This window comes from Delphinus delphis, chromosome 1, assembly GCF_949987515.2.
Source record: "Delphinus delphis chromosome 1, mDelDel1.2, whole genome shotgun sequence".
Classification (NCBI taxonomy): Eukaryota; Metazoa; Chordata; class Mammalia; order Artiodactyla; family Delphinidae; genus Delphinus; species Delphinus delphis.
Genome location: NC_082683.1, coordinates 187,742 through 211,815, shown reverse-complemented (window position 1 = coordinate 211,815; position 24,074 = coordinate 187,742). Strand labels below are relative to the sequence as shown.

The following is a 24,074-nucleotide window of genomic DNA, read 5'->3' as shown; positions in this document are numbered from 1 at the left end:
CCTATGACGGCCTCATCCCCAGCACAGGGGGCCAGGGGCAGTGCCAGGTCTGGCCCTCACCTGTCTCACAGCCAGCAGGGCCCAGGGCACGGCCGTCTGGACACTGCCCGCACCTGGGTCCGGCCACCCCGGGCTTACAGGAACACAGCCCGGTCATCTGTTCACAGTCGTCCCGCACGGCCCCCTGGGGGTCACAGCTGCAGGCTGGGAGGCAGGAGAAGAGGCTGAGACCTGTGTCCGGCTTCCCCGCGGGCTCCAGGGCCTGGCCCAGCCCCTGCCAGGGGGGATGAGGAAAGCAGGGACAGGGTGGGCAGGCAGCAGTGCTCAGCTGGGGACCGATCGTGGGCCCCGTCACTCACGGGTACAGCCACCCCGGCCATCGGTGACAATGCCACGGAAGTTCCAGAAGCCGGGCTCGCAGCGGTCACACTTGAGGCCCCCCACGCCCGGGCGGCAGGAGCACTGGCCTGTGGCCGGTTCACAGGTGCCACCGTAGGAACCGTGGGGGTTGCACTGGCACGAGCCTGCAAGGCCAGGGCAAGGCAGGGTCACCGCAGCTGCGTGGCTCTGCCTGGCTGCGGGTCAGGGCCAGGCTCGGGTACTCACTGGGGCAGCCGGCCAGGCCCACGCCCCGGGCAGCAGTGATGTTGTCCAGGCAGCAGCCGTAGGGGCTCTGAGCGCAGTGCAGGGGAACCGCAGGCAGCAGCGGGGCCAAGGTGGGGGCTGCAGGGAGGGGCAGGGGTTGAGATGCCAGGCAGGGCCAGACGCTCCACCTGGGCACGGCCCCTCTGCCTCAACCGCCCCCGCCCTCACCACTCAGCCCTCCAGATGCCGGCTCCCACCAGGGCCCGTGGGTCTGCAGCTCGGGTCACAGGCGGGAACCCCATACCGCACATGAGAACAATGACGTGTCCGCACACCGAGTACCAGCAACACGTGAAACGCCCACAGATCGTGGGCGTGAAGCCCCGTGCACACACGTACAACCAGAGCCACACGCTCGGATTAGCAGGCCTCTGCAAGGTGGCAGGCACACGTACACCACATTCCCCCGCGCACAGACGCACACAGGAGCGCTTGTGCGCGCACAAAGATACGACGATTGCCGGTCACCATCAGTCTCCTCCCAGAAGAAAGAGTGCCCGGAGGGTGGGCCTCGCTGGTTCACTGATGCCCCCTTGCACACAGTAGGTGCTCAGTGCACACTTGCTGCCTGGCAGGCACACACGTCCACGCACCACAGCTGCACAAACGCGGATATACACTGACAGCACACACTGCAAACACGATACACGTGTTCACACACGCCCACCACAGCATACACGCAACAACTTCGAACAAGACATGGAGCCCCACAAGCCTCACACCCGTGGGCACACGTACCTTTGAACAGGCACATGTGTGCCCACACACAGCCGGACACGCCCGCACGCCCACTCACCACTGCAGGCTCCCTGGGCCACGACGTACAGCTCTGGCCGCGATTCACACCTGGCCTTCTTCAGCTCACACTCGGTGCGGTAGGTGACCCCGTCCGAGCCGCACACCTGCAGGAAGGGTGTCAGGGCAGGTGTGGGCGGTCACGGCTCCTGCCTCACTGCCCAGTGGGAGTCAGGGGAGGGGGCGCCTCACCGGGCTCCTCAGGACGCTCTGGCAGCTGAAGTCGCAGACGCACGGCCCGTCCTCTGAGTCCTCATCCCAGATGCCGCCTCGCTGCCGGCACAGCTCCTGCCCACACTCACCGTGCTCTCCAGAGCCCGAGCCTCCCGAGCCGCACTCGGCTGTGGGGAGGAGGCCAGGTCATCTCGGGGTCCCGGCCGAGGCTGGCGCCCAGCAGCCCACACCAGCTGCCCCCGAACCTACCCTGCTCACACGGCCCCGCCCGGGCCTCCTCTATCTGCATCTGCTGCTGGCAGGCCGCCTCGCGGAGCTCGCAGGAACTGCGGTAGGTCACGCCGTCGCTGCCACACACGGGGCCGGGCGGAGGGCGCTCGCACCGGGGACACACGCACCGCCCCGCCGAGCACACGGCCCCGAAGGCGCACACTGTGTCTCCGCAGGTCTCTGCAGAAGGCGGGGCCGGGCGGGGGTCAGCTGATACTGGGTGGAGGAGGCACGGGACCACAGCCCGCCGGGCGCCCCCAGCCCCACTCACGGCAGGGTCCAGCCAAGGCCACGGGACCACAGCCCGCCAGGCGCCCCCAGCCCCACTCACGGCAGGGTCCAGCCGAGGCCACGTGCAGGCTGATCTGGCGTGTGCAGGCGTGCACGTGCAGCTCACACTCGCTGGCATACGTGCGCCCGTCAGAGCCACACACGGGCTGGGCCGAGGCCACGCACTCGGAGGGGCACACGCAGCGCCCGGTCTCAGCCTCACACAGGGCTCCAAAGCGGCACTGCCCACAGCGGTCTGGGGAGGACGCTCCATCACCACAGTGGCGAGGGCGGCCACCCCCCAGCTAGACCCACTCACCCACCACTGACCACAGGGTCCTCGGCGAGCCACCCGGATCTCCCGCCCAAGGGCGCAGGCCGTAGCCTCCAGCTCGCACGTGCTGCCGTACGTGACGCCGTCGCTGCCACACACAGGATCGTAGATGCCTGAACACGCTCGCTGACACGCACACTCGGCTTCCCCATTCTTCACAGCACACATCGCCCCGAATGGACACTGCACCCCGCGGCACGGGGACGGGGGCTGGTCTGGGGAGAATGTGGGCACTCAGCAGGGTCCCCACCTGCTCTCCCAGGCGACGCGCAAAGCCCCCAGCCCCACGCAGCAGACCCTTTCCCAGGGTGGGGATGGTGTGGGAAGAGTGGACCAGGAGGAGGGCGGGATGCGCAGGACACAGCAGAGAAAGGGACAGACGCGGACGCACGTGGGCAGGGACACAGACTCAGACGGCCCCAGGTCCCGGCGTGAGTGTGGGGTGGGGCTGCCCTCTAGACGCAGGAGCGTCTGGACTGGTCTCAGGGGCTGGTGGGAGGGCCAGCTTTACCAGCCCACCCAGGCCACTGACCCTTGACCACCAGCAGCCCTGGGACACCCATGCGTGGGGGCGGGGGTGCTCTCTCTGTGGGGGGAGGAGTCTGCAACCCAGAGCCACACCCAGGGCCACACGGGGGAGGAGGTGTCTGTCCACTTGCTCTGAGGACCGCAAGGCCAGGCAGCAGCGAGCCACCCCCCCGCCGCGCGGGGGGCAGACCTCGGGCTGTGGGCTCCTGGCGGCAGGCGCGGCACCTCATCCTGCCAGCAGGTCAGGCTGGAAGACACAAGAGGTGGACCCAAGAGGGAAGGGAGAGCAGAGGAGAGGAAACAGACGCACAAAGAGAGACCGGAAGGGTGGGCAGACCGGCCGACGGGGACGGAGGCAGAGGGGGGCAGAGCCCCAGTCCACTCAGGACGCGCTGTCTCTGCCCATTCCTGGTCCCTCGAAGCCCGACTGAGACGCTGCCTCTAAGGGGGCTGTGTGTCCCAAGAGTGTGGCACCCGGAGGACTTGAGGGCTGTCGGGCAGGTCCCAGGGAGCCTGCCCACGGACCCCTGCCTCCGCCGCACATCCTCCCAGGTGCTGCAGGCACGTCCCTGACAGATGCCACCTCCCCAGAGCCCGCTGACGGGCAACAGCCCTGCCAAGGCTCCCCAGAGTGACCAGCTGTCGCCCACAAGGCCAGGGAGGAGAAGCATGACTCAGGATGGAGATGGCATGTGATGACAGGCAGCGGGGACTGCCGGCCCAGCCTGCTCGCAGCACGGAGCCCACCCACGGTGCTCACCACACGGGCCCTGGCGTTTGGCGGGGATGCTGCGCTGCTGCTGACACTCGGCCTGCTGGCGCCAGCAGTCATTGTCATATGTGTGCCCGTCGTGGGCGCACACGGGTTTGTAGGCCCCATCGCAGATGACACGGTCGCAGGAACAGCGGGGGCGGCCTCGGCGGGACAGGCACACGGCACTGAACTTGCACGCCTCTGGGCACTGGTCTGGGGGGGCAAGGAGATCAGAAGAGCCAGAGTACCACGCCAGCCCCCACGCTGGGATGTGCACGGGACCCACGGGCACACGAGGTGATGAGTGGGGACCCAGGAGGCATGCAGGGGAGGGTGGGCACAGGCGGGGCCCTGGGTCATGCAGAGTGCCAGGACGGGGCCCTCCCCCAGGAGCCGCCCACCTCGAGGCTGGCACTGGCCAGAGCGCACTTTCTGGAGGAGGAGGCCTCGGGTGGCCCCGGTTCGGCCCATGATGCAGTCGTTACCGTAGGTAACCCCATCATCCCCACACACGGGCGCCTGCCTCGGAGGGCAGCTCTCTGGCCGCGGGAGCATCTCGGGGCGCCGCGTGCGTGGGTCCACACGGCAGATGAGGCTCAGGTCGTTGAGGGCGCCCTGGCAGGGGTCTGGGGGCGGGAAGGCGGAGGTCAGGGCACTGCCGCAGTGTGCACACACTGACTGAGGTCATGCTACACGCGCAGGGGTAGCGCTCACCGCAAGGGCCGTCGAACTTCTTGAACACGTTTTCCTGGTGGGCGCAGGCTTGGCGCAAGAGCTGGCACTCGCTGGGGTAGTCAGTGCCGTCGCTGCCACACACGGGGCCCTCGGGGGCCCCGAGGCACGTGGCAGGGCACAGGCACGTGGCTGTCAGTCCATCTGCGGAGCGCGCACAGGTGCTGCCAAAGCTGCAGGTTACATTGGAGCAGGGGTCCCTGGTCCCTGTGGGCGGAGCAGGGTGGGGTCACACTGGCCGGCGGCCGGCCCTCCGCGCACCCCCTCACCGCAGGCCCCGCCCCCGCGCCCCCCCAACTGCAGGCCCCACCCCCGTCACCACCGTCCCCGCCCCTCTGCATCCCCCTCACCAAGGCCCCGCCCCGCACTCACCGCAGGGCCCCCGGCGCAGCAGGCGGATGCGCCTCTGCTGGCTGCACTGCGCCCGCTGCAGCTCGCACTCGTTGCTGTAGGTGGAGGCATCCGAGCCGCACACGGGCGCCACCACGCTGGGGCAGGCGCTCTTCTTGCACACGCAGGAGGCTCGGCCCGGCTCCTCCGCGCTGGGCTCGCAGACGGCGCCGAAGCCACACAGCATTCCTCGGCACGCTGCGGGTGGGGCGGAAGACGCGACGGGGTGGGTAGGGGCCCGGCCCCTGCCGCCTCCAGGCCCACGGTCATCATGCACACAGTCCAACGTCCGCACACCTGCCAGGATCTTGCACGGACGGTCGCACATGCACATGCGTGCCCACCCATGTTCGTACTGGCGCTCACAGGAACCCCGGGTGCGCCCATCACAGTCAGGGCCTCGTGCCCTCCCCCTCTCAACAACCTCCCTCCCCCCGCAGAGCCTTCTCTGCCCCCGCCCCCCTCAGCCCCGCAACTGTGGAAGGGGCATTGCATCTGCTCCTGACCCACTCCCCACACAGAGGACAGACAGACAGCCCCCAGGCCGACTCTATCACAGGGAATCAGCATCCCCACCTCAAAATCAAAGCCCCTCTTCCGACTGTGACCTACTCCTCAGAACCCCGGACCGCCCCGCCCCCTCCCTGGGAGCTGCTCCAGTGTCCCCGCCCACACCTGGCCCCTGCCACCTCCCCAGGGACCAGCTCCTCTGCCTTTCATGGACCGGCCTGAGGTCAGACAGCTGCAGGACAGGGGGTGGGGTTATCTGAGGTCAGGTCACATGCTCCACCCTCGGCCCAGAACCCAGTGCCCTGCCGGCCCCCACCCCTCTCTTTTCACTTCTTCCCCTTCCTGCTTCTCTGGAGGCCTCCCCTCTCCTCAGGCCTGTCCCCACTTGGGTTCTTGTCTGCCCACTCCCCCACCTTCCACGTCCCCACAGCCAGCCTCCCCCAGGTCCGTGCTCTGCTGTGGCTCGTGGCCTCCCAGCTGCAATCTCTCGCTAGGGCCCCGCGGGTACCCACACACCTCATCCTTCCTCACCTATCCTCCTGGGCCCCCACCTCAGGAAATGTCGCCGCCCCCACCCCCTCCCCAGGCCCTGCTGCCCCACCTCACACTCAGCATGACCTCCTCAGGGACCCTAGCACACCGGGCCCTGCGGACCCGACTGTTTTCTTCTTTAAACATTGTAGTTCTCAACTTTGCAGTGTCGCCAGCGCACACGCGCTCACTGAGTTGCAGAGCCGTCAGGACAGGCCCTCCTGGGCACAGTGTCAGGGCAGCGGGCAGGCTGACTCCTCAGGACTCCCACCCAGGGTGACACCCCCATAGGCGGGGCAGGCCCATTACCGGCTGCGGCTGTCTGGATGCAATAAATGTTTAATTGGGTCCACTTATCATTAATAAGTTATGGGGGTCGGGGGGCGCCCCCCATCACCTCCCAGCAGGCTCAGGCAGGGGGGCAGGAGGAAGCAGCCTCAACTCCGAGGGGTCTGGAGCAGCACAGGCAGCTGGCGCTGTCACCATAGCAACAGCCCACCCCAGGCTCCCGCGAGTCTGTCTGGGAATCCCTGCCCCCACCCCCCACGGGCTGAGTGAACGGGGGCTGGAGGCAAGGGCGGGGCCGGCATGGATACCCCAGGCTGAACTCCCTGCAGACCCCCCCCCCCCGTCCTCCCCCGACCTCATCTGGGCACCCACGCAGATGCTTCATCAGATCCTGGAGCCAGGCTGCCCCACCTGCATTCACCCGCCAAGTGACGGTGGGCAAGTTACAGCCTCGCCCTACCTCAGCATCTCCTCCAGTGAATGGGGACAATAGAACCTACCCTCCAGGGTTGTTGTGAGGCTAAATGGGCCAATACCTGCAAAGGCTTGGAGAGGCCCAGCACTCCACTCTGGGCCGGGTGGGGGGTCAGCCACTGCGATGACTAGAGCAGTAAGAACTGCTAGCATATGGGGCATCCCTTGTCCTGGTTCAACACTTTGTCTACTCATAGCCCCTCTCCTCACTTTCCGTCTCCCGCGGTCTCCTTCTCTCTCCCCTTAGCACTTCCTCTCACTTTCAGCCCTCACTTGCCCAAGGCCCTGGGGACCCCCAGGCCAAACCCAGGGGCACTTGCCCCGTCTGGCTGGCTGCTCTATCTGGCTTCAATTGGACCTGCTGATCAAGGTCTTTCCCAGGGTCCTGACCCCATGGCCGAGGACCTGGTCACCGCACTGCCCCTCGGGCTCAAGCCTCTCTCTCCCTCTGGTCACCCTGGTCCCGCCGGACACCACCCAAGGTCCTGACCCCTGGGCCAAGGACACCTACTCCTCTATGACCAGTAGGTTCCTCGTCCTCCAAGACTTGCACCCTCATCATGCAGGCTGCCCCTCCTTAGCGCAGGTGGAGCGCCCAGAGACCTGCAAGCTTCCCGGCCCTTGAGCGTCACCTCTGGGGCCCTGCCATGCTTGCCCTCCTGAAGGAGCCTCACTCCTTCCTTGCCCAAGGCTCCCTCACAGTGTGCGATGCCGGAGGCGGTGGTGGCTTTTTATAGCCTCCGCCGGTTGGAGTGGGTATATTTAACTCTCTCCCCAGACCTGGGTAGGTTGGAGGATGGAGCGCGTGCCCTGAGCCCTGCCTGTGACCAAGAATGTGCTGTGTGTGCGCCTGGGAGGGATGACGATGGTCATGTGGGGTAGCTGTCCCGAAATGTGTGATGGGATCCGAGGGCAGGTGCGGGGCCCGTGTGGAAGGCTGTGGGGCGCGCCAATGCATGTGTGAAGGAAAAGAGACACAGCAGGCCTTGGGGCTTGAGGAGAGAAGGCTGAGGACGCTGGGAGAGAGGAAGGTGTTTAAACCCAGCCAGCTCCAGGCCTCTTGTCCACAGCCTATGAGAGGCTCAGTCCTGGGCCCAAACCCCCAGCCCAGTGCAGACCTGCGCCCTCCCATGGCCCATCCCATGTATGGACAGCCCTCTGTGTACTTCTAGGGACCTGGGCCGTGCCTGCCCAGCAGGGGGCCCAGGCACTGAAAGCAGACCTGGGAGCAGCCCCCTCTCCCAAGAGGACCCCAGGCCACCCCTTTCCCCTGCCCTCCGGAGGCACTGACAGCTTCCTCTCTTCCCCGCTCACATTAGCTTAATTACAGCAGCCCCCCAGGGAGGCCGGGCCCCAGCCCACAGAGCAGGTCAAGGAGGCCAGGCCCAGCCTGCTCAGTCCAGGAACAGACCCGCCCATCCCTCCTCAGACAGCTGCTGCTGGTCCTGCTGAGGCCCTCTCCCCGAGCCCCTGGCCCCCCACGCCCTCTGTACACATCTTCTGACCCATCTCTCAACCCGTGGGCTCCAGCACTAAGTCAGTTCCAACTTTGAGGCCAAGGTGGGGCCAGGCCCAGGGACTGCGGACCCCAGGTTCCCTTTGCTGTCCACCACTGTGGACTCCCCAGGAAGGATCCAGGTTCCCTCATCCAGCCTCCTCCTGCTCCAGACACAGCTACATGTCTGATGTACACGCCCCAAGAATGACCCCCTGACCACCAAGAGTGCCACCGCCCCTCCAGGCACAGATTGCCAAGCTCAGTCTGTCACCAATTGAGCCCTCACTCACCATCCGGAGGCGTTGGGGGCACTGGCGTGAAGTGGGTCCCAGGTTTGTCTGGAAAAAAACAAATCTCCAAGTCAGGCAACCCCCGCCCCCACTCCCCAGCCCAAGCCAGTCCTTCCATAGCCTGTCCCATTGTCCAGCCTGGAGGGGTCACCCCTGCCTGCACACATCCCTTCCCTGGCTTTCCTCTGCCCCTCTGGCTGTATCATCATGGTCTGACACCTGTCAGGGAGGCCCAGTGGCAGGGGTGTGGGCAGCCACCTATTCCCGAGATGAGCCCCAGGTCCTGCCAAAGCCCCCATTCCCAGCGTAGCCAGCTGCCCCCAACCCCCCCCCAACGAAAGTTGTCTCTGCAGCTCAGGATGTGGGCCGGCCCCTGCCCCCCCCCAGCCCACAGACAGCCTTCGGGGGGCCCAGGCATCCAGAGAACGACCCAGGTGTTCCCAGAAGATGCAGCGGCCCATCTGAGCCACGTCACAGCTGGTGGCCTCTCTGTGACCCTGCCTGTCCCCTAATCTTTGGTGGCTGAGGCAGAGGACCTCAGCGAGCAGACAGGCAGGGTCACCTGGGCCCAGGAGGCTGCCACACCCACAGACGTACAGTTGTTCAGGAAGAGTAGCACCGCGAAGCCGAGCGTGGCGGTGGCCAGGAGGATCAGGCAGACGTTACAGGGGATCATGAAATATCGCACCAGCAGGGAGAGCCCGCGCCGCTGCCGGGGGTTCCGCTCCAGCGGCAGTGGAGGCATGGCCCGGGATCCTCAGCCCCCACTCTTGAGGCGTGGGGGTCCTCACGGGGTGCCCTTGGGCCTCTTCGGTGCCACTCGCCCCATTCTTGGACCCCTGGGCCAGTTGACAGCAGCTATACTCTCAAAGTTCAGCTCCAGTCACAGCTGGGGAGTGGGGGGGCGCCAGGCCCCCTCCACAGCCCTTGAGGCTCATAAAGGGAGGTGTGCAGAATTCTCCCGGAGTAGAAATCCCAAGTTTGGGCTCGGAGGGAGGTGGACGAGGAACCGAGGGCCAGCACCACCCCTGCCGTCCACACCGGCCAGGGCCTGGGCCGGAGGCGCCAGCAGCTCTCCGCGGGGCTCGGGCTTCCCGGAGCCAGCCTCGGGGAGTCCCGCAGCCCCGGATCGTGCCCGCGCGGCCGCCCAGGAGAAGTCGGTCCGAGTGGGAAGGGCGGCGAGCGGCCCCTCGCCCGGGACTCGGCGGGTCCCGGCTGCTCGGTCCCCGGCAGAGGCGGGAGCGGCGACGGCTGCGAGCGGGAGGGGCGAGCGCGCCTCCGGAGAGAGAGAAGAAAGAGCCGGCCGCGGAGGGCCGCGCCCGCTCCCCGCGCCCAGGCCGGGGCCGAGGCGGTGAGTGAGGGGCGAGGGGCGCCGCGGAGGGAGGGCGGGGAGCTGAGACAAAGGAAGACGCCTCCGGGGACCCCAGCGTCCGCGGGGAGTCGCGGCTCGCGCCGCAAGGAGCATCGGGCGGATGAGGACGGGAGGGCGACGGCACAAAAGACAACGCAGAGGCTGCGGGCGCTGGGGGTCGGCTGGGGGCACCGGGGCTGGAAGGGCGCGGCGGCCGGGGAGGGCGCAGAGGTGGGGCGCTGGGGCTGCGGAGGGTGCAGGTCGGGATGGGGGCTGGGGTCGGGGCCGGAGATGAGGGGGAGCGGAGGCTGGCGCTGGAGAGAAGGCACGTGTGAGGTCGGGGTGGGGGGCTGCGGAGTGGGGTCGAGTAGGTGGGCGGGACAGGGTCCCCTCCCGCTCCCACCCGGCTGGGCTGGGCTGGGCTGTGCGTGTGAGCGGCGGCGCGGCGGAGTGTCCGAGGGTCTGTCTGTGTCCCCGCAGGGGGGATCGACCTGCACGAAGGACCCGGTTTCTGGGCTGCGGTCTGCGTGCTACCGCGTGTGCGTGTCAATGTCTCTGCCCCCGCTGGCGCGACCCCGGCACTGTGGGGGTAGCGTCTCCAGGTACATACACACAGGTGGGGAGTAGGCTGGGCTCAATTCAGAGGGTGCGCCACCCCTCCCTAGGACCTGACAGCAGCACCTCAAACCATCCGCACACCCCCAACTCGCGTCCGCGAGGTGACAGGATCATGCAAATGAGTCCCATGTAAATGAGCGTTATGCAAATAGTCGCGGGGCTCCAGGTCCAGACCGCAAGCCTGGAGCGCCCCCCAGAGGCCTTCCGGGAACGTCGAGACCCTGACGTCACAGCGGGCCAGGGCGCGCGGCCCACCTGGGACTCCCGTCCTCCCCATCACGTGTGCAGCTGCCTCACAAACATGTCCCTGGAGTCCTCCCACACACACCTCGCTCACTCCCTGCTCGTCAAGCACCTGCCAGCCAGCACCCAGTTCTTCAGGTCCATCTCCTTGGACTCCTTTCAGTCCTGCGCCCAGACACACTAGTACCAAATCCTAACAGGGTCAGCCCACCCTGTCCGGTCCCCAATCATCCACAGCAGGGGTCTTCAAACCTCTTGGAGCCCTGGAACCTGAGGGTCTACTGAAACCTTGCAGGAAAAGTCAATACACAAAGTGGTCCCCCCCACCCCGGGCCGCGATGGACACAGAGTAGCAATCTGTCAGCCCACCTGGAGACCCTGCCCCTGGCTGGCCTCACTGTCTCCTCAGGGGAGCCTCCCACCCCCTCACCTCACCTCACCACACCCTGGCACTGCCCACACCACACTGAGAGTGGCAATGCCCCAGACTTGGAGCACCCAGGGCAGGGTCTGACTTTTTATCTCCTCCGGGCAGAGCTTGGCCCACAGCCCAGAACTTGGTGTGGTGAGCCCAGGCAGTGACACATTTCCCATTTACTTCTCACTGCAGCCCCCAGGACTGCAGTTGGGATCCCTCCACTCAGGGAGGGGCCCACAGACAGTGCCAGGGTTTAAACCACAGACGTACGCACTGAGCACACACCCGCACAGGAGCCCTGTCTGCTGCTGCCACTGCAGCTTGGGACATCATGGGTGGGCCCTGCTGGAGGAGGGGAGGCAAGGGGACCAGAGTGTGGGAGGGGCAAGCCCTGGGATCAGGGGGAGCCCGTGCTGGCAGGGCAGGCCTCCCCCAGGCAGAGACCCCGGACTCTGCCAGCAAATGGGCTGGACTTAGGGCTCACGTGGTGGTGGTGGCGGTGCGCAAGGCCTGTCAGGTCTGGCCTGGGGAAAGGGGACCCGCATGCAGCCCGGTGCCTCCCAGCCTCAGCCCGAGCCTGAGCCCCCACAGGGCTTGGATGCCTTCAGAGAGACAAAGGGCCATTGAGGCCTCAGAGCCAGCTGGGGGAGGGGAGCTCAGGCTACCCGGGCTATTTTGGGATCTTCAGACTCAAAATCATTCAGCCCTGACCAGGCCACGCAGGCTCAGACCCCAGGAACAGAGGGTGCTCCGAGCCAAGAATCGGCCCCCCTCTGGGTTTACACACAGCAACATGCTACTGCTCACATGTGTACACACGCACTCGATGTCCCAGGTCTCACGTACGCAGACACATGTACACCCACTCACTCAAGTCTGCACAGGCACTGGGTGTCACACACTCACCTGCGTGCATACACACTGCACGCCCTCATGCAATGCAAAACTTGCCCCTCAGTCACACAGCACACACTGGGCGTGCCCCCAAGTACACGGTGTGGTTGCGCCCCTCCAGGTGCTGCCCTGAGAAGGAAGATGGGGAATAGAGTCCAGAGAGGATGGGAAGTCCTACCTACTGGCCCCCCGCCGACCCCTTTCTTACGCAGATGACCCCTCCCTCACTCCGGAGGGGCCGGGCCCAGCTCCCCCGGAAAGGAAGGGGTGGGGGTGGGGCGGCACCGCCCTCCCGGCGGCGAGCACACACCGCGCGTGCGCACACACCTTTAATGTCGGGCCTCGCGGCCGGCGGCGCCTCGGCTGGTCCCGCGCAGCGCGCGGTCCGCCTGTCCCCACCGCCGGGACCTCGAGGGTATCCCGCTTGTGTGTGAAGCGCATCGAACAGTCGAGCGCCGGCCGCCAGGCGGCCCGGAGTCACAGGTGTCTGGCCGCCCCGGTGGGGGAGGGGAAGAGGACGGGGCAGGGCGGCCCCTTCCCCCAGCCCCGGCCTCCTGGTGTCTGGTCTCAGGCTACGGCCGTCCCCTCCCCCTCGGCCTCAGCAGACAATGGGCGTTTCACGGCGGGACGTCGCTGCTGGACCCGGGCCCGCCGCTGGGAAGGAGGCGGCGTCCAGCCCGGGCCCCGATCGCCGCCTCAGGTGAGGCCGAGGCCGGGAGGCGCCCAGGTTTGAGTCCGCTGGCTGTGTGCCCACCCACCAGCCCCGCGGGCAGGGCCCACACTCTGCCGGTTAGCCGGCGCCGCCGGGCGGTGGCATTGAGTGAGAGTTTGGGGACGGGGCTCAGCAGGGCCAGCTCGTAGGGTGGCGACCGCTGGCGGCTTGGACGGCAGCTGCGGCCGCTGACCCCTGGCTTCCCTCCTCCCTCATTACTCAGCCTTCACCCTGCCCGGGGCCCAGCCTCCCTCAGCAGCCCGTCTGAGCTCCTCCGGGGGTAGGCGCAGTGCAGGAGGTGTGTCCCGAGTCGGGTCGGATTTCTGCACCCTGGGGGGTTACCCTGTGACAGAGAGAGCACTAGAGGTCGGAGGGTCGGGGGGTGGGGGTGGGGGGGTTATCTGTACAGAGACCCGAAGGATGGGGAGAGGGGTTTGCACCTCCGGACAGAGGCAACTACAGAGGCCCAGGGGAGAACGGGCTCAGGAGGCTGCAGGAGGCCAGGAGGGGCCAGGCTGGTGAGGCCTCAGGGCGACAGGGGCCATGGGCAGGTCCTCCGGCCTGGGGAACGCTGGGAGGAGGGAGCCCAGTCCAGGGCCTGGACACCTGCCAAGACATAGACTGAAGCCACCAGGGGGCGCCAGACGAACAGAGGAGGGGGGCGGTAGGCACCTGCAGAAAAGGGGGCCGCGGTGGAGCTGATCCATGCCTTCGGTCCCTCCCCTCCAGGACAGCCCCAAATCCACCTCTTTTGGCCAGGCCCTGCCCATCTCCGGGAGGAAAGAGAAAGCTGGAAGAGCCAGGGTGGCACCCACGTGTGGTCAGTGCCTGGTGAGTGGAGACCCTGTGTCCTGCTGAGGGCCACGCCAGGCAGTGAGGGATGCACAGGCCAGCACAACGGTCTGAGTTGGGGGACGGTGCTTCCTGGAGGTACTGACCGGCTGGATGTCAAGATGAAGAGGAGTGACAGACAGACACACCTACTGGAACCAGAAAGTCAGGGGACAAAGGGGCAGAGAGACCGGCCAGACAGGAGAGAGCCGCAAAGACGGAAGACCAGGAGATTGCAGACGCAGCCAGGGTGCAGGCGGAGTTTCTCCCGTGGGGGAGGGTGACCGGGACCAGCAGCCAAGGCGCAGCGTCAGGTGGGAAGGCTCCTGCTCAGAGAGGAGGGTCCCCCTCTTCCAGCCCGTGGGCTGTAGCTCTCTGGCCCGCACCACGCCCACAGCTGCCTTGTCCCACCCCGCAGCCAAGCCACAGGGACTGCCTGCTGTTCCCTGCATCTCAGACCTTGTTGTGCTGCCTTTCCTGCCCGGAATACCCTTCCCCCTTGGCCTTCGCTCCTCAACACACAGCCACACCTGGCCTCCTTGGAAAGCCCGTCCAGAACCTCGAAGGGCCCTGTGCAGGTGGCAGCGGCAGCCCTTCCAGCGGCCCTGTGAGGATCTGCTGCTGGGCCGTGGTGGACGGGTGGCTGAGGAAGGAACCCACGGATGGATTCTCAAATGGACCCTAGCGACCCTCACCGCCTCCCCTCCAGGGAGAGAAGTGGATGTACATTGCTCCCCACTGGTGGGTCAGGGACAGGCCACAGTCTGGCCCAGATGCTGTGCTCTTATTTCGCCCTAATGTACACGGGAAGCCCGCGTCTGTGGCCAGAGGGACAGGCTGCCTGCTTCTGCCGGGGCCAGCGCGGGGCGGCCCAGAGGTAGCTGCCAATGGGAGGGGCAGGGAAGCTTCAGGCCCACCTCAGGCCAGAGGCAGAACAGGCTCTCCTGACTTGCCACACCTAACCCCTAACAGTGCCAGACTCAGGGTCCGGCAGGTACGAGATGGGACAGGGAATCCAAGTGGCCCCAGAGACTCTTCCTGTCCCTACCACAGTCCTTCCATCTCTGGCATTGAAAAACCCAGAGGCAGAGCCCACAGGAGGCGGGGCCCAGACCTCGGCCGGGAACGGGGTGGGTGGGAGGAGGGCATAGCTGGACACTGGGGCAGCAGGCAGGAGATGGGAGCCATATGAGGGCAGAGGGCTGGAGCCCTGTTCCCAGGCCCCCAGGGACACAAGCCAAGGTTGCCTGCTACCAGCCTGCTGGCAGAGGACCTGCAGGGTCCCCTCCCCAGGCTGATCCAAGGGTGGCAGGAACCACAGCCCAGCTGGGGTTTCAATCAGAATCGTGTGCCGGTTGGTACACCTGAGGCTGCAGGCACACGTGCACACGTGCAGGCCACACAGCTGTTAACAGCAGGCTGCCTGGGAGGACACAGAGCCGGCCCCTCCCATGCCTCTATGCCCTGGTGGGGAGGGGAGTGGGAGGGGCCATCTTCCCCTTCCCAGGTCCAGCTGTAAGCAGCCCCTGGCAGGGGGCCTTCCTCAGAGGAAGTTCTCAGGATCTGCTCTGGGGGGAGAGGCCCCTTCTAGGGGAGCTTCCCTCCCCACTGGAAACTCCACCAGAGGCCTAGTCACCCCTGCCCGGCTCCCAGCCGCAGCCTGGGACTGGACCGTGATCCCTCCTGAGCCCCAGTGTAGCCCGTGGGGGCACAGTGCCCTCTGATGAGCTGCATCAGTGTCACCGGAGTGCTTGTCACTAGGGTGCTGTCTCATTTCTGAGATCCCTGTTGCTCTTCAATGAGAGGCGGGCACTCTCTGGGACTCTGGGGTGTCAGGGGTTACTGGGGCTATTTCAGTGATTGTGCCTGCAGCCCCCAGCCCGGCTGGGCCTTGGGGGCCTGTGTGGGGAGCCATGGTTCACCTATCTCAATGGTGGGGGGGCGGCTGGGGCCGGCAGAGCAGGACAGGAGACGGAGCCCAGCTTTCATCCCCCCCGCCCCCCGCCCCAGGCCTCTAGGCAAGGGTAGAACTTGTGGGGGGAGGGAGGGCAGTTGGCCTGGAGCCTGCAGGTGGAGGCAAAGGGCTGGGGCAGGTGCAGGGGCAGGAGAGAGGCCTGTTTCTGCAGCTGTTTTCCACCTTCCTGTGGTGATGGGGGTGGGGGCAGGCTTTGCTTCTCAGGGGGCTGGGGAGAATTAACCATTTAGGAAAGAAGCAAAGCAGGCTGGAGGAGACTGAGCTGGCCTGACTGTAGCAGGGTGATGGTGAGAGTGACCTCTGGCTAGATCCACGGCCCTGAAGTCTGGGCCCACTCCCCTGCTAACCTTACCTGGCAGCCCCATGCCACCCTCTACACTCCCCCCACCTCAGCCTGTAGGACTGGCGGGGCAGGGGGCTGTAGCCCCACACCTGGGCCAGCCAGCCCTGACCAGGTGAATCTAATTTCTCCTCTGTGCACGTGGGTCCCAGCACCCCCAGAGATGCTGTAAGGGCACAGGCAGGCCCCACCGGAATCCACTCTGTCCAGCACCCTGGGGGAGGCCAGTATAGACAGCAGGAGAGGGGAGGACAGTTTCAAAACAACTTTTTTTTTTGCATTTCCAATCTGCAGGGGAGAATGGAGACCAGGGCTGTTCTCTGGGTGTGGAGCAGGGGGATGGGGTGGGGTCTGGAAAAAGCCAAGAGCTGTCTCCACTAGCTCAGTCTGGCGCAGTGAAGGGACTGGATCCAAAGGCCTTTGGTTTCAGGAGCAGCCCCCCACCCAAGCCCCCTGGGGCTGCCCCAGGGAGGACACCAGCCAGCCCACCGTGGGCCCAGGGGAAGACAAAGCCGGCACAGGTCCATTCTAGCGCTATCTACCACGGACCCCCAGGTGGGAAGAGGACAGGCGGGCGGGGTGGGGGGGGCGGTCACACCCCACCTGAGCTGATGCCCCACCCCCGGCTGCTGGAAGGAAGGAGAAAGCCTGGGCGGGCAGCCTCCAGCCTGGGCCTGCTTGGGGGAGGGGCCGAGGGCGCTAGGCGGGTCTGGAGGGGTGGGGTGAGAACCTACAGTCTGGAAGAGGGAAACAGGGACAGGAAGCAGCCACCTCCCACCTCAGGGAGGAATGTGGCGGGAGTAGGACAGGCTCAGAGGACTTGGGGGTACAGAAGCTAAGTGCCAGACAGCAGAGGGAGCCCGCCCAGGAAACTCCCTCTGGACTTCTACCTGCCCCCGCCCTGCTTCAGGGAGAGCCAGTCCCTGTCTGGGGGTGTCTGCAGTCCACATCCAGCTCCGAGGCCATAGCGCCTGCACCAGTGCCAGGCTGGCCCGGGACCCAGCACCTCTCCAGCCTGAGCTACATAGGACTGCCTTCCCAAAGGCCCTAGAAGGCTGGCCTGGCAGGGAGGAAGGGAGGGAGGGTGCTCACTGGAATCAGGCTGGCCAGGCTAGGCCATGGCCGCCAGGACCCCGGGCTTCAGGGCTGGGCAGGGCTGAGCTGGGCCACAGCCAGACTCACCGACCCTGTCCCTGTGCCAGACCTGGAGAGGGCAGACAACACTTCCTTTCTCTGCTCCTGGCTCCTAGTGGGCAGGGAAAGGCCTGGGGAAGGGCCCCAGGCCTGCATCCCTCCTAGGGGCTTCAGGGGGCCCCAGGACCAGTCTTCATAAGGTGGGGGAGGGGAGGGTGGTGGGAGTGTATGGGTGCTGCCCAGACCAGGGCAAAGTGGCTGAAGGCTGGAGGAGATGCCTGCTCCGCTTCCAGCCTGGGCAGGCTCATGGTGCGTGGGCGGCTGGCACTGGAAGAGGCCAGGCCACTTCCCTGACAAAGCAGGGGGCGAGGGGCTCCTTCCTGAAGAGGCTGCTCTGAAGCAGAGCATCGTCTCCCTCACCCACAGGTGGCGCAGAGGGAGGGACACATACCTGTCTCAGTTATGCTCGGAATGTGGCTCCCTAGGCGGAGGATTGGGGAGGAGCTTCCTGGGGGCTGGAGGCTGGGGAAGGGGCCCAGAGCCAGGAAGACCCTGCAGGCCCTGGGGGAGAAACTGAGGAAGGTAGTCCCAGTAGAGCTGGGGCCCAGGTGGGGATGAGCTGGGGGCATCCAGGGAGGTGGGCCTGGCAGGATGTGCCCCTGACCTTCGCGGCTGTGGGCCTTTTGGGGGCCGGGGAGAGGTGTGTTAGAGACAGGGGTCTTGGGTGGTCTTGGGGTCACCTCCACAAATCAGTGGCCTTCACTCTGGGCCCTGTGGGGCAGGGGCAGCTGTGGGCTCCCAGGAACAGAACAGGGTCAGAATCAGACAGGGAGGGGTCATCTTAGTTCAAGCCCTGCCCATCCCTAACCCTAACCCCCCACTAGGGTGAAGCCTTGTCTCCCTGGAGAGCCTGGAGTGGGGTTTGAGGCCCTTATCTCCCACAGAGTGGAAGGCGGGCCCTCCTCCCAGCCGCACCTTGCTGGGGCAGGTGGGGAGAGGACTGTCTCTTCCCCAAGCCCGGCCCCAGCTCCAGGGGGCCTTTTGCCTCAGGCCTTCGGGAGGCTCAAGGGGGAGGCACCCCCATCTAACTGGGGTCCCTGGGATGCACCCACCCTGCCCGCAGCCCCTGCTCCTCAAGGTGCCCCGGTTTGCTTCCAAAGAAGGGATCCGTGTCATGGGCTCAAAACTTCCAGGGCTCCCTGGCCCCTTGCAGTGGACCCCAAGCTTCTCACTCTGGGCCCCTCCCCTCCCTGGGGGCTTCCCCTCCACCCTGGCTCTACCACAAGGCTCCAAGCTACAGTCAAGGCTACTTCCTTTCCTTTTCTCTCCATGAACCTCCTTCCCCAAGACCCTCCTCCTGGCAGGCCCACCCCAGAAGACTCTGGTGGCCTCGGCCCCTTCTGGGTGCTCACCCCATTGCTACACACTGGCCTGTGGGTCCCAGCACCACCCTCCCCCACCGGCCCAACTGGAGCTGGGGGCCTAGGCCGGTCCCTATCCTGGGCAGCCGGCACACAGAAGGTGAAGTCTCGCTGGGAGCTCTCCCTGTGGGCCCTCCTTTCCAGGTGTCCCTCTGCCCAGCCTGATGTATCCGGAACCAGGGCCTGGCCTGGGTAGAGCAGGATCTGGCAAGACGGCAAATCTTGTTCTGCCTGGGGTGGCCCTCCTGCCACATGCCCTCTGACCCCACAGAAGGGCTCAGTTACCGAGTCGTGGACCCTCAGGCTGGACCCGTCCAGCTGCAGAGTTAGTGATGTGCCTTCTTGATCTTGCAGAAATGGGGGCTCTCTGTGCCCTGACCCTCTCCTTAGCCCCCAACTCATCTTTCAAAACTGGGCATCACACCCCACAGCCTGCCCCATCTCCATGCCACCCTCCCATCTCTTCCCTAGACCACAAGCTTCCAGAGCAGGGCCAGGGTCTCCAGTCCTCACCTGGTGGGAGGGCCATGCTGGGACCTCCTCAGCTAAGCTGGTGATGCAAGGGACCAGTGACACAGCCCCGCCGGCCTCGCTGTATGACGTTGCAGGCTGGGACCCTGGACACAGCCCCAGGAGCAATGGACTACAGGCCACGCAGGATGCTACAGGGCTCCCCACTTCAGGTCCTGCCCCTCGCCCTGCACAGTCCACCACCCAGGACCCCGCAAAAGCCAAGCCAGCACCACAGCAGTAAGTTGGGTGGAAGATGGAACTTCCCTGCTGGCCAACAGAGCAAATCAGAGGGACAGGGTCACCTTCCCAGGACAGGAAGTCAAGGACCCTTCCCACTGCCCTGGGAGGAAGCATTCTCTCCTCTCTCCGCCCTCTCCGGTACATCCCTTCCCAGGCAGCCATGAGGGGACAGACAGGATGTGAGGGCGACAGGCAGTTCCTATGTTCTCCCTGCTACGTTCCTCAGCCATGGATCTCAGCCCCCAGCTGGGATTCGCCTGGGCTGAGGTGGGTGGGTGAGCCCTGGTCGTGTGATTCCTGCTCACCTCTCGGAGGCTGGGGTGAGGGAGGGATGCTCTTGGGCCATTCAGAACGGACGCATGGGGAGGGCAGACAAGGAGAGGTTCTGTACCTCTGTGAGGGGATCCCACACCCACTCAAACTCTGGAAGCAGCCCACTCCACATAACTGCCCCTCCCAGAAATGACAGGCCTCTTGGAAAACATGGTGGGGTAGCCCCACCTCCAGCACAACCCTTAAGCCCCACCCCAACGGGTTTGCTCAACATCTGGGCCCTGTCTAAACAGATGTTTGGGCTTCTGCAGAACACAAACAACTGATGTTCATTCACCTGGTCCCAGCCTCTCTCCTAGAACAGGGAACTCCAGGAAGGGGCGTGCAGAACTACGGAGGGGGAGGGGAAGAGAGAGGAGGCCTGTCCCTTTGCAGGGCTGGGACTCACTTGGCTCCAAGACAAAAAGTGGTGGCATCTCCAGGGCCAGGGTAGGGAGCGCTGCTTATATCAGAGATTGGAGCTGAGACGGCTGGGAAGCCAGGGAGCTGGGACTCAGAAAAGGAGGTTGCACCACGAGATGCCAAGTGCTCTCGCCGCCAGCAAACTCTCTCCTGCCCCCACGGTGCCTCCCCTGCTCTGCCCCTTCACGCACCTTCCACGCAGTGTTCCACCTCCTCCAGGTTCCGCAGGGTGATGCGCATGAGGCTGGAGTTGAGCATCAGCTCATTCTTGTGGGCCGGCCACAGGTACGGCGGGGCTGGGTTCACAAAGAAGATCCTGGTGTCCCCAGTGGACACCTGGTTGTCACAGATGAGGGGGTCTCCGAAGCCGCCAATCACCACCTTGTTGCCTCCGTCCAGCAGGCTCTCCTGGGCCACCACATCTTTGCCCTTCAAGTACCGCCAGACCCGAACCTGGGGTGGACACGGGGGGTGCGCAGGTGTCAGTGGTCCTCTTCCCACTGGGGAGGGGTGGCCGCAGAGGCTGACACCTGGGCTTCTTCCTCTCTTCCCACCTCACTTGCTCAGGCCAGATGTCCAGAGTAGATAGACCCAAACCCTGGGCAGATGTGTGGAGATCTTTGGGTCAGCCCCCCAGGAGGAAGCTGCAGGGAGGCACACACACGATGGATGCCACTGCCCACCCGTGTGTGTCACACACTAGGACACCTGGCCTGCAAACAGAAGCAGCCCCCCAACCCCCAGCCACCCCAATTCCAACAACGTCCTTCTCGGCTCAGGCTGGTTACGGGAAGGGGACCCAGCCGGCTGGGGTGCCTGCCTTCCGTGCCCCACTCTCCCTATCGTCCCACCCACTGCTCCGGCCATTCTGTATGGGCAGAGCCAGGAGCAGCTAAGGTGGATGATAAAGTTTCAGGGTGATGAGCTCTGAGCTCAGGGCTCTGGGCCAGCTGGGCTCCATGCAGCCCTGTGGGTGGGCAAAGACACCATGCCCCCCGGCAGGTGAAACGCCCTCCTCCTGCAAGGCTCCTACAGTGCGTGCGGTCAAGGCAGCCTGTGAACCTCAAAATCAAGCCTGGGCAGCACAGGGCAGCCCCACCCTCCCCACTCTGCTCTTGGGGCCCTGAGGGTACCTGCTCTGACAAACCAGCCCCTGGGACGCCCACGGCCTGCTGGGGGTGGGGGGAGGAGGGCTGCAGTCAGAACAGGCGGTCCTAAAGGAAAACGTCCATGGGGATACGTGCCCATGCATGCTGCACCTGGGAAGACACCCCTTTCCTCGGGAGCTCTGGGGAGCCAGGACTTCCAGAATGGGGAATGAAAGACAATGGTGGCCCGTCCACCTGCCTGCCCCTGCTGGGAGCCTCGGGTCTGAGAAATCTGCAGGGACTCCCTCCACCCTCCAGTGGCCATGGGGAGGTGGGGGAGCCTTGGCCAACTCCCGCCCCCCCACCCCTAGACACACAGTAGGCTCTAGAAGGACGACAGCTAGCAGGGGAGGGCTGGGTGGCTTTCATCGCCTCCCCCCACCCCAGCCACACCCAGGAGCAGCGGGGAGGAAGTCGGGAAAATCCTGCAGGGACTTGGCAAAGTGCCCTGGCGGTGGTGGAGGGGAGGGGGCCCGGCGGGGGATCCCAGCTGTAGCCCGCACAGGCCAGGCTGAAAGAAGCTGCCACCCCTCCCCATCTCCATGGAAGAGGAATGATCCGATTTCTGGTCGGGGAGGTGGTTTTAGGGGCCAGAGGGGGGCAGGGCCCTGGGTCCCTTGAGCCCTCCCTAGGAACAGATTGTGGGAAAAACCCCACTAGACCTATCCCAGGGGGCTCCCAGATCCAACTGAAGGAGAGGCCAGGCAAGTTCTCCCTCCCTGTGGCCGGGGGAGATTCAGGTCTCTCAGGAGCAGGATGGGGCACCTGCCCTGCACCCCGACACTTGAAGCTCAGCAACGGCCCCGCCCACTTCTCTGCTCCGGCCCCCAAACCCATCACTGCAGCATGCCCCACCAGGAGCCCTGGGGTTGGGAGATAAGAATGTGCACCCCTCCACTCTCTCCTGACCACCCCTTCTCGCCTCTGGGGGGGGGGGGGCGACAGCACTGACCACAGGCCAAAACCCCACCTCCACCCCAAGCAGAAAGCGTCACCTCCCCTCGTCCCTGTTCCTTTTCTTTGGCCGGTGGGTAGGGGGTGCGGTAGCGGAACATTCTCCCTCGGGGGAGGCGCACTTGTTTCCCGTAAGGGAGGGGGCTTGGGTTGAAGGGGCAGACACGATCAGGTCTCCGGGGCCTCGGCACCGCGAGGCGGGATGGCAGCGGCACCGCAAGAACTTTCCCTCCAGCGCTCGCGAGTTTTCCCAGACCCGGCGCCCCACGCGGGGGTTGGCGGACGCCAAGGGAGCGGGCGCGGGCGCTGCGGAGCGTCTGGGGCTCGTTCCCACGGCCCGGGGCGGGGGTCTCAGCGGGGCGGCCGGCGTCGCGATGGCAGGACCTCCGGGCTAGGGGGCCGGGATCGCGGGGGAGAGGCCCCCAACCCAGGCTTCCAGGACGGTCCGAAGGGGGCTCAGGGTCCCGGGGGTCACGCGGGGGCCCACCTTGCACGAGTACGTGTGCTGCACCGGGTCCACGTTGAGGATCTCCTCCACGGTGCCGGTGAGCACCACGTTCGCCTCCTCCTCCCGCCTCTCCAGCGCGCGTTCGGGGCACGTCCCGTCGGCGCCGGGCAGGGCGCGCGCGGCCACCACCAGGAGCAGCAGCAGTGGCTGCAGAGGAGCCTGGCCGGACGGCCGCAGGCTGGCCATGGCGCGGGCGGAGGACGGCGGAAGGCGGCCGGAGCAAGCTCACGGGCCGGGCCGCGCCAGGGACTGGACTGGACAGGACGGGACGCAGCTCCTGGGAGGCGGCGGGAGCGCGGGCGGCGCGGGGGCGGGCCGGGGGCGGGACCGGGGGCAGCACCACCCCCTTCCCTCTTCCCCCCCCCCCCCCCCCCCCGCCCCGGCCCGCCCGCGCCCGCCCCCGGCCCGCCCGGCGCCCTGCGACCCGCGGCGGCCGCGAACAAAGCGCCGGGACGGCGGCGCCGGGCGGAGGCCTGGCTGGGGGAGGGAGAGGGCCAGTCTGGGTCGGGCCAATGTGGGTGATGGGCCTGGCCCGGCCGAGGGGCGGGGGCAGGGCGGGATCGAGGGTGCTCTCCCTGCTGCGGCGCACCCCCACGGACGCCCCTCCCCCGCCTGCGCGGACGTTCCCCACCCCCGCCAGGAAATGCGGCTGAAATCGGGTTAATGCATAATCTGGAAGCGACGTGACGGGACTTCCAAGGGGCTCCAGGCTGCGCCGGGGCTGGGGCGGCGGGGGCTCCCCGGCCGCGGGGAGGGGCTGCCAGATCCGGGGCCCCGCCGCCCCTCGAGCCCTGCTGGGCTGTGCCCCTCCCCCGGCAGGAGGAACCTGACGGGGGACCCCAGCCCCTCGCTGGAACTGGGGACGGAAGCTCGGCCGGCCCGGGACCCCCCGGCCTGCCGGGACCAATGCGGGCCGGGGGCTGCGGCGATTGGTCGCAACGGAGCGCAGACCCGCCCACCTCCCGGTCCCGGGTCAGCTCCGGCCCCTCTGCAGGGCTGCGGGCTCCCCCTGCTGTCCGAGGCGGCGATTGCGTCTGCGGTGGACGGCCAGCCACGCCCCCTCCCCAGCTCCCCCAAGGCGCTTCTCCAGACATTCCCACAGGGTCCAGGCGGGTAAACCGAGACCCAGAGGGTCCAGATTAGACCCCGACCTAGCTGAAGATGGTGGGGGTGGGGAGGGAGAGGAGATCCCTCTGTCCCTCCAGGGCCGGGTCTGCCGCACATCCCCTCACCCACGCCAGCCACGGACCTCTGAGCTGGAGGCAATGAAGGGTGAGCAGCAGCAGAGGCCCCTCGGGGGACCCTACGTCGCCTAGACCCTGGTGGGGGCGGTTCAAGAAAGGAGGGTGGCACCGAGGGGGTGTGCTTACACTTGTTAAGTTACAGTATGACAAAGAGGTGAGGTTGGGGGCCCAGGAAATTGAGGTTGGAGCCAGGAGCCCTCCCCCCCCACACCTGCATGTCTACACATATTTGTCACAGGCAAGCCAGACCTGGGGGGTCCCCCAGCTCAGATACGGACCCCCACAGACCAGAAAGGGGGCTTCTGGGTCTGC

At 66.1% G+C, this 24,074-nt stretch overlaps 2 protein-coding genes across 4 annotated transcripts in view; one reads left to right on the top strand and one right to left on the bottom strand.

Moving 5' to 3' along the window:
* AGRN (agrin) overlaps positions 1–22,830 on the bottom strand; it is a 32,560-nt gene extending 9,730 nt beyond the window's left edge. For all 3 annotated transcript variants that reach the window (XM_060012466.1, XM_060012477.1, XM_060012470.1), the window contains exons 1-15: positions 22,498–22,830; positions 20,100–20,361; positions 8,484–8,531; positions 4,875–5,090; positions 4,485–4,709; positions 4,172–4,396; positions 3,777–3,983; positions 2,485–2,703; positions 2,216–2,410; positions 1,864–2,064; positions 1,633–1,781; positions 1,442–1,547; positions 607–723; positions 360–524; positions 61–204 (exon numbers count right to left, since the gene is read on the bottom strand). In XM_060012466.1, the coding sequence (XP_059868449.1) occupies positions 61–204; positions 360–524; positions 607–723; positions 1,442–1,547; positions 1,633–1,781; positions 1,864–2,064; positions 2,216–2,410; positions 2,485–2,703; positions 3,777–3,983; positions 4,172–4,396; positions 4,485–4,709; positions 4,875–5,090; positions 8,484–8,531; positions 20,100–20,361; positions 22,498–22,704 (2,686 nt within the window). In that variant the 5' untranslated portion in view covers positions 22,705–22,830. The remainder of the gene's footprint in view (positions 1–60; positions 205–359; positions 525–606; positions 724–1,441; positions 1,548–1,632; positions 1,782–1,863; positions 2,065–2,215; positions 2,411–2,484; positions 2,704–3,776; positions 3,984–4,171; positions 4,397–4,484; positions 4,710–4,874; positions 5,091–8,483; positions 8,532–20,099; positions 20,362–22,497) is intronic.
* Positions 9,811–24,074, top strand: part of HES4 (hes family bHLH transcription factor 4) — a 28,844-nt gene continuing 14,580 nt past the window's right edge. The window contains exons 1-2 of the mRNA XM_069540674.1: positions 9,811–9,834; positions 13,449–14,291. The gene's annotated coding sequence lies outside the window, so the exon portion shown is untranslated. The remainder of the gene's footprint in view (positions 9,835–13,448; positions 14,292–24,074) is intronic.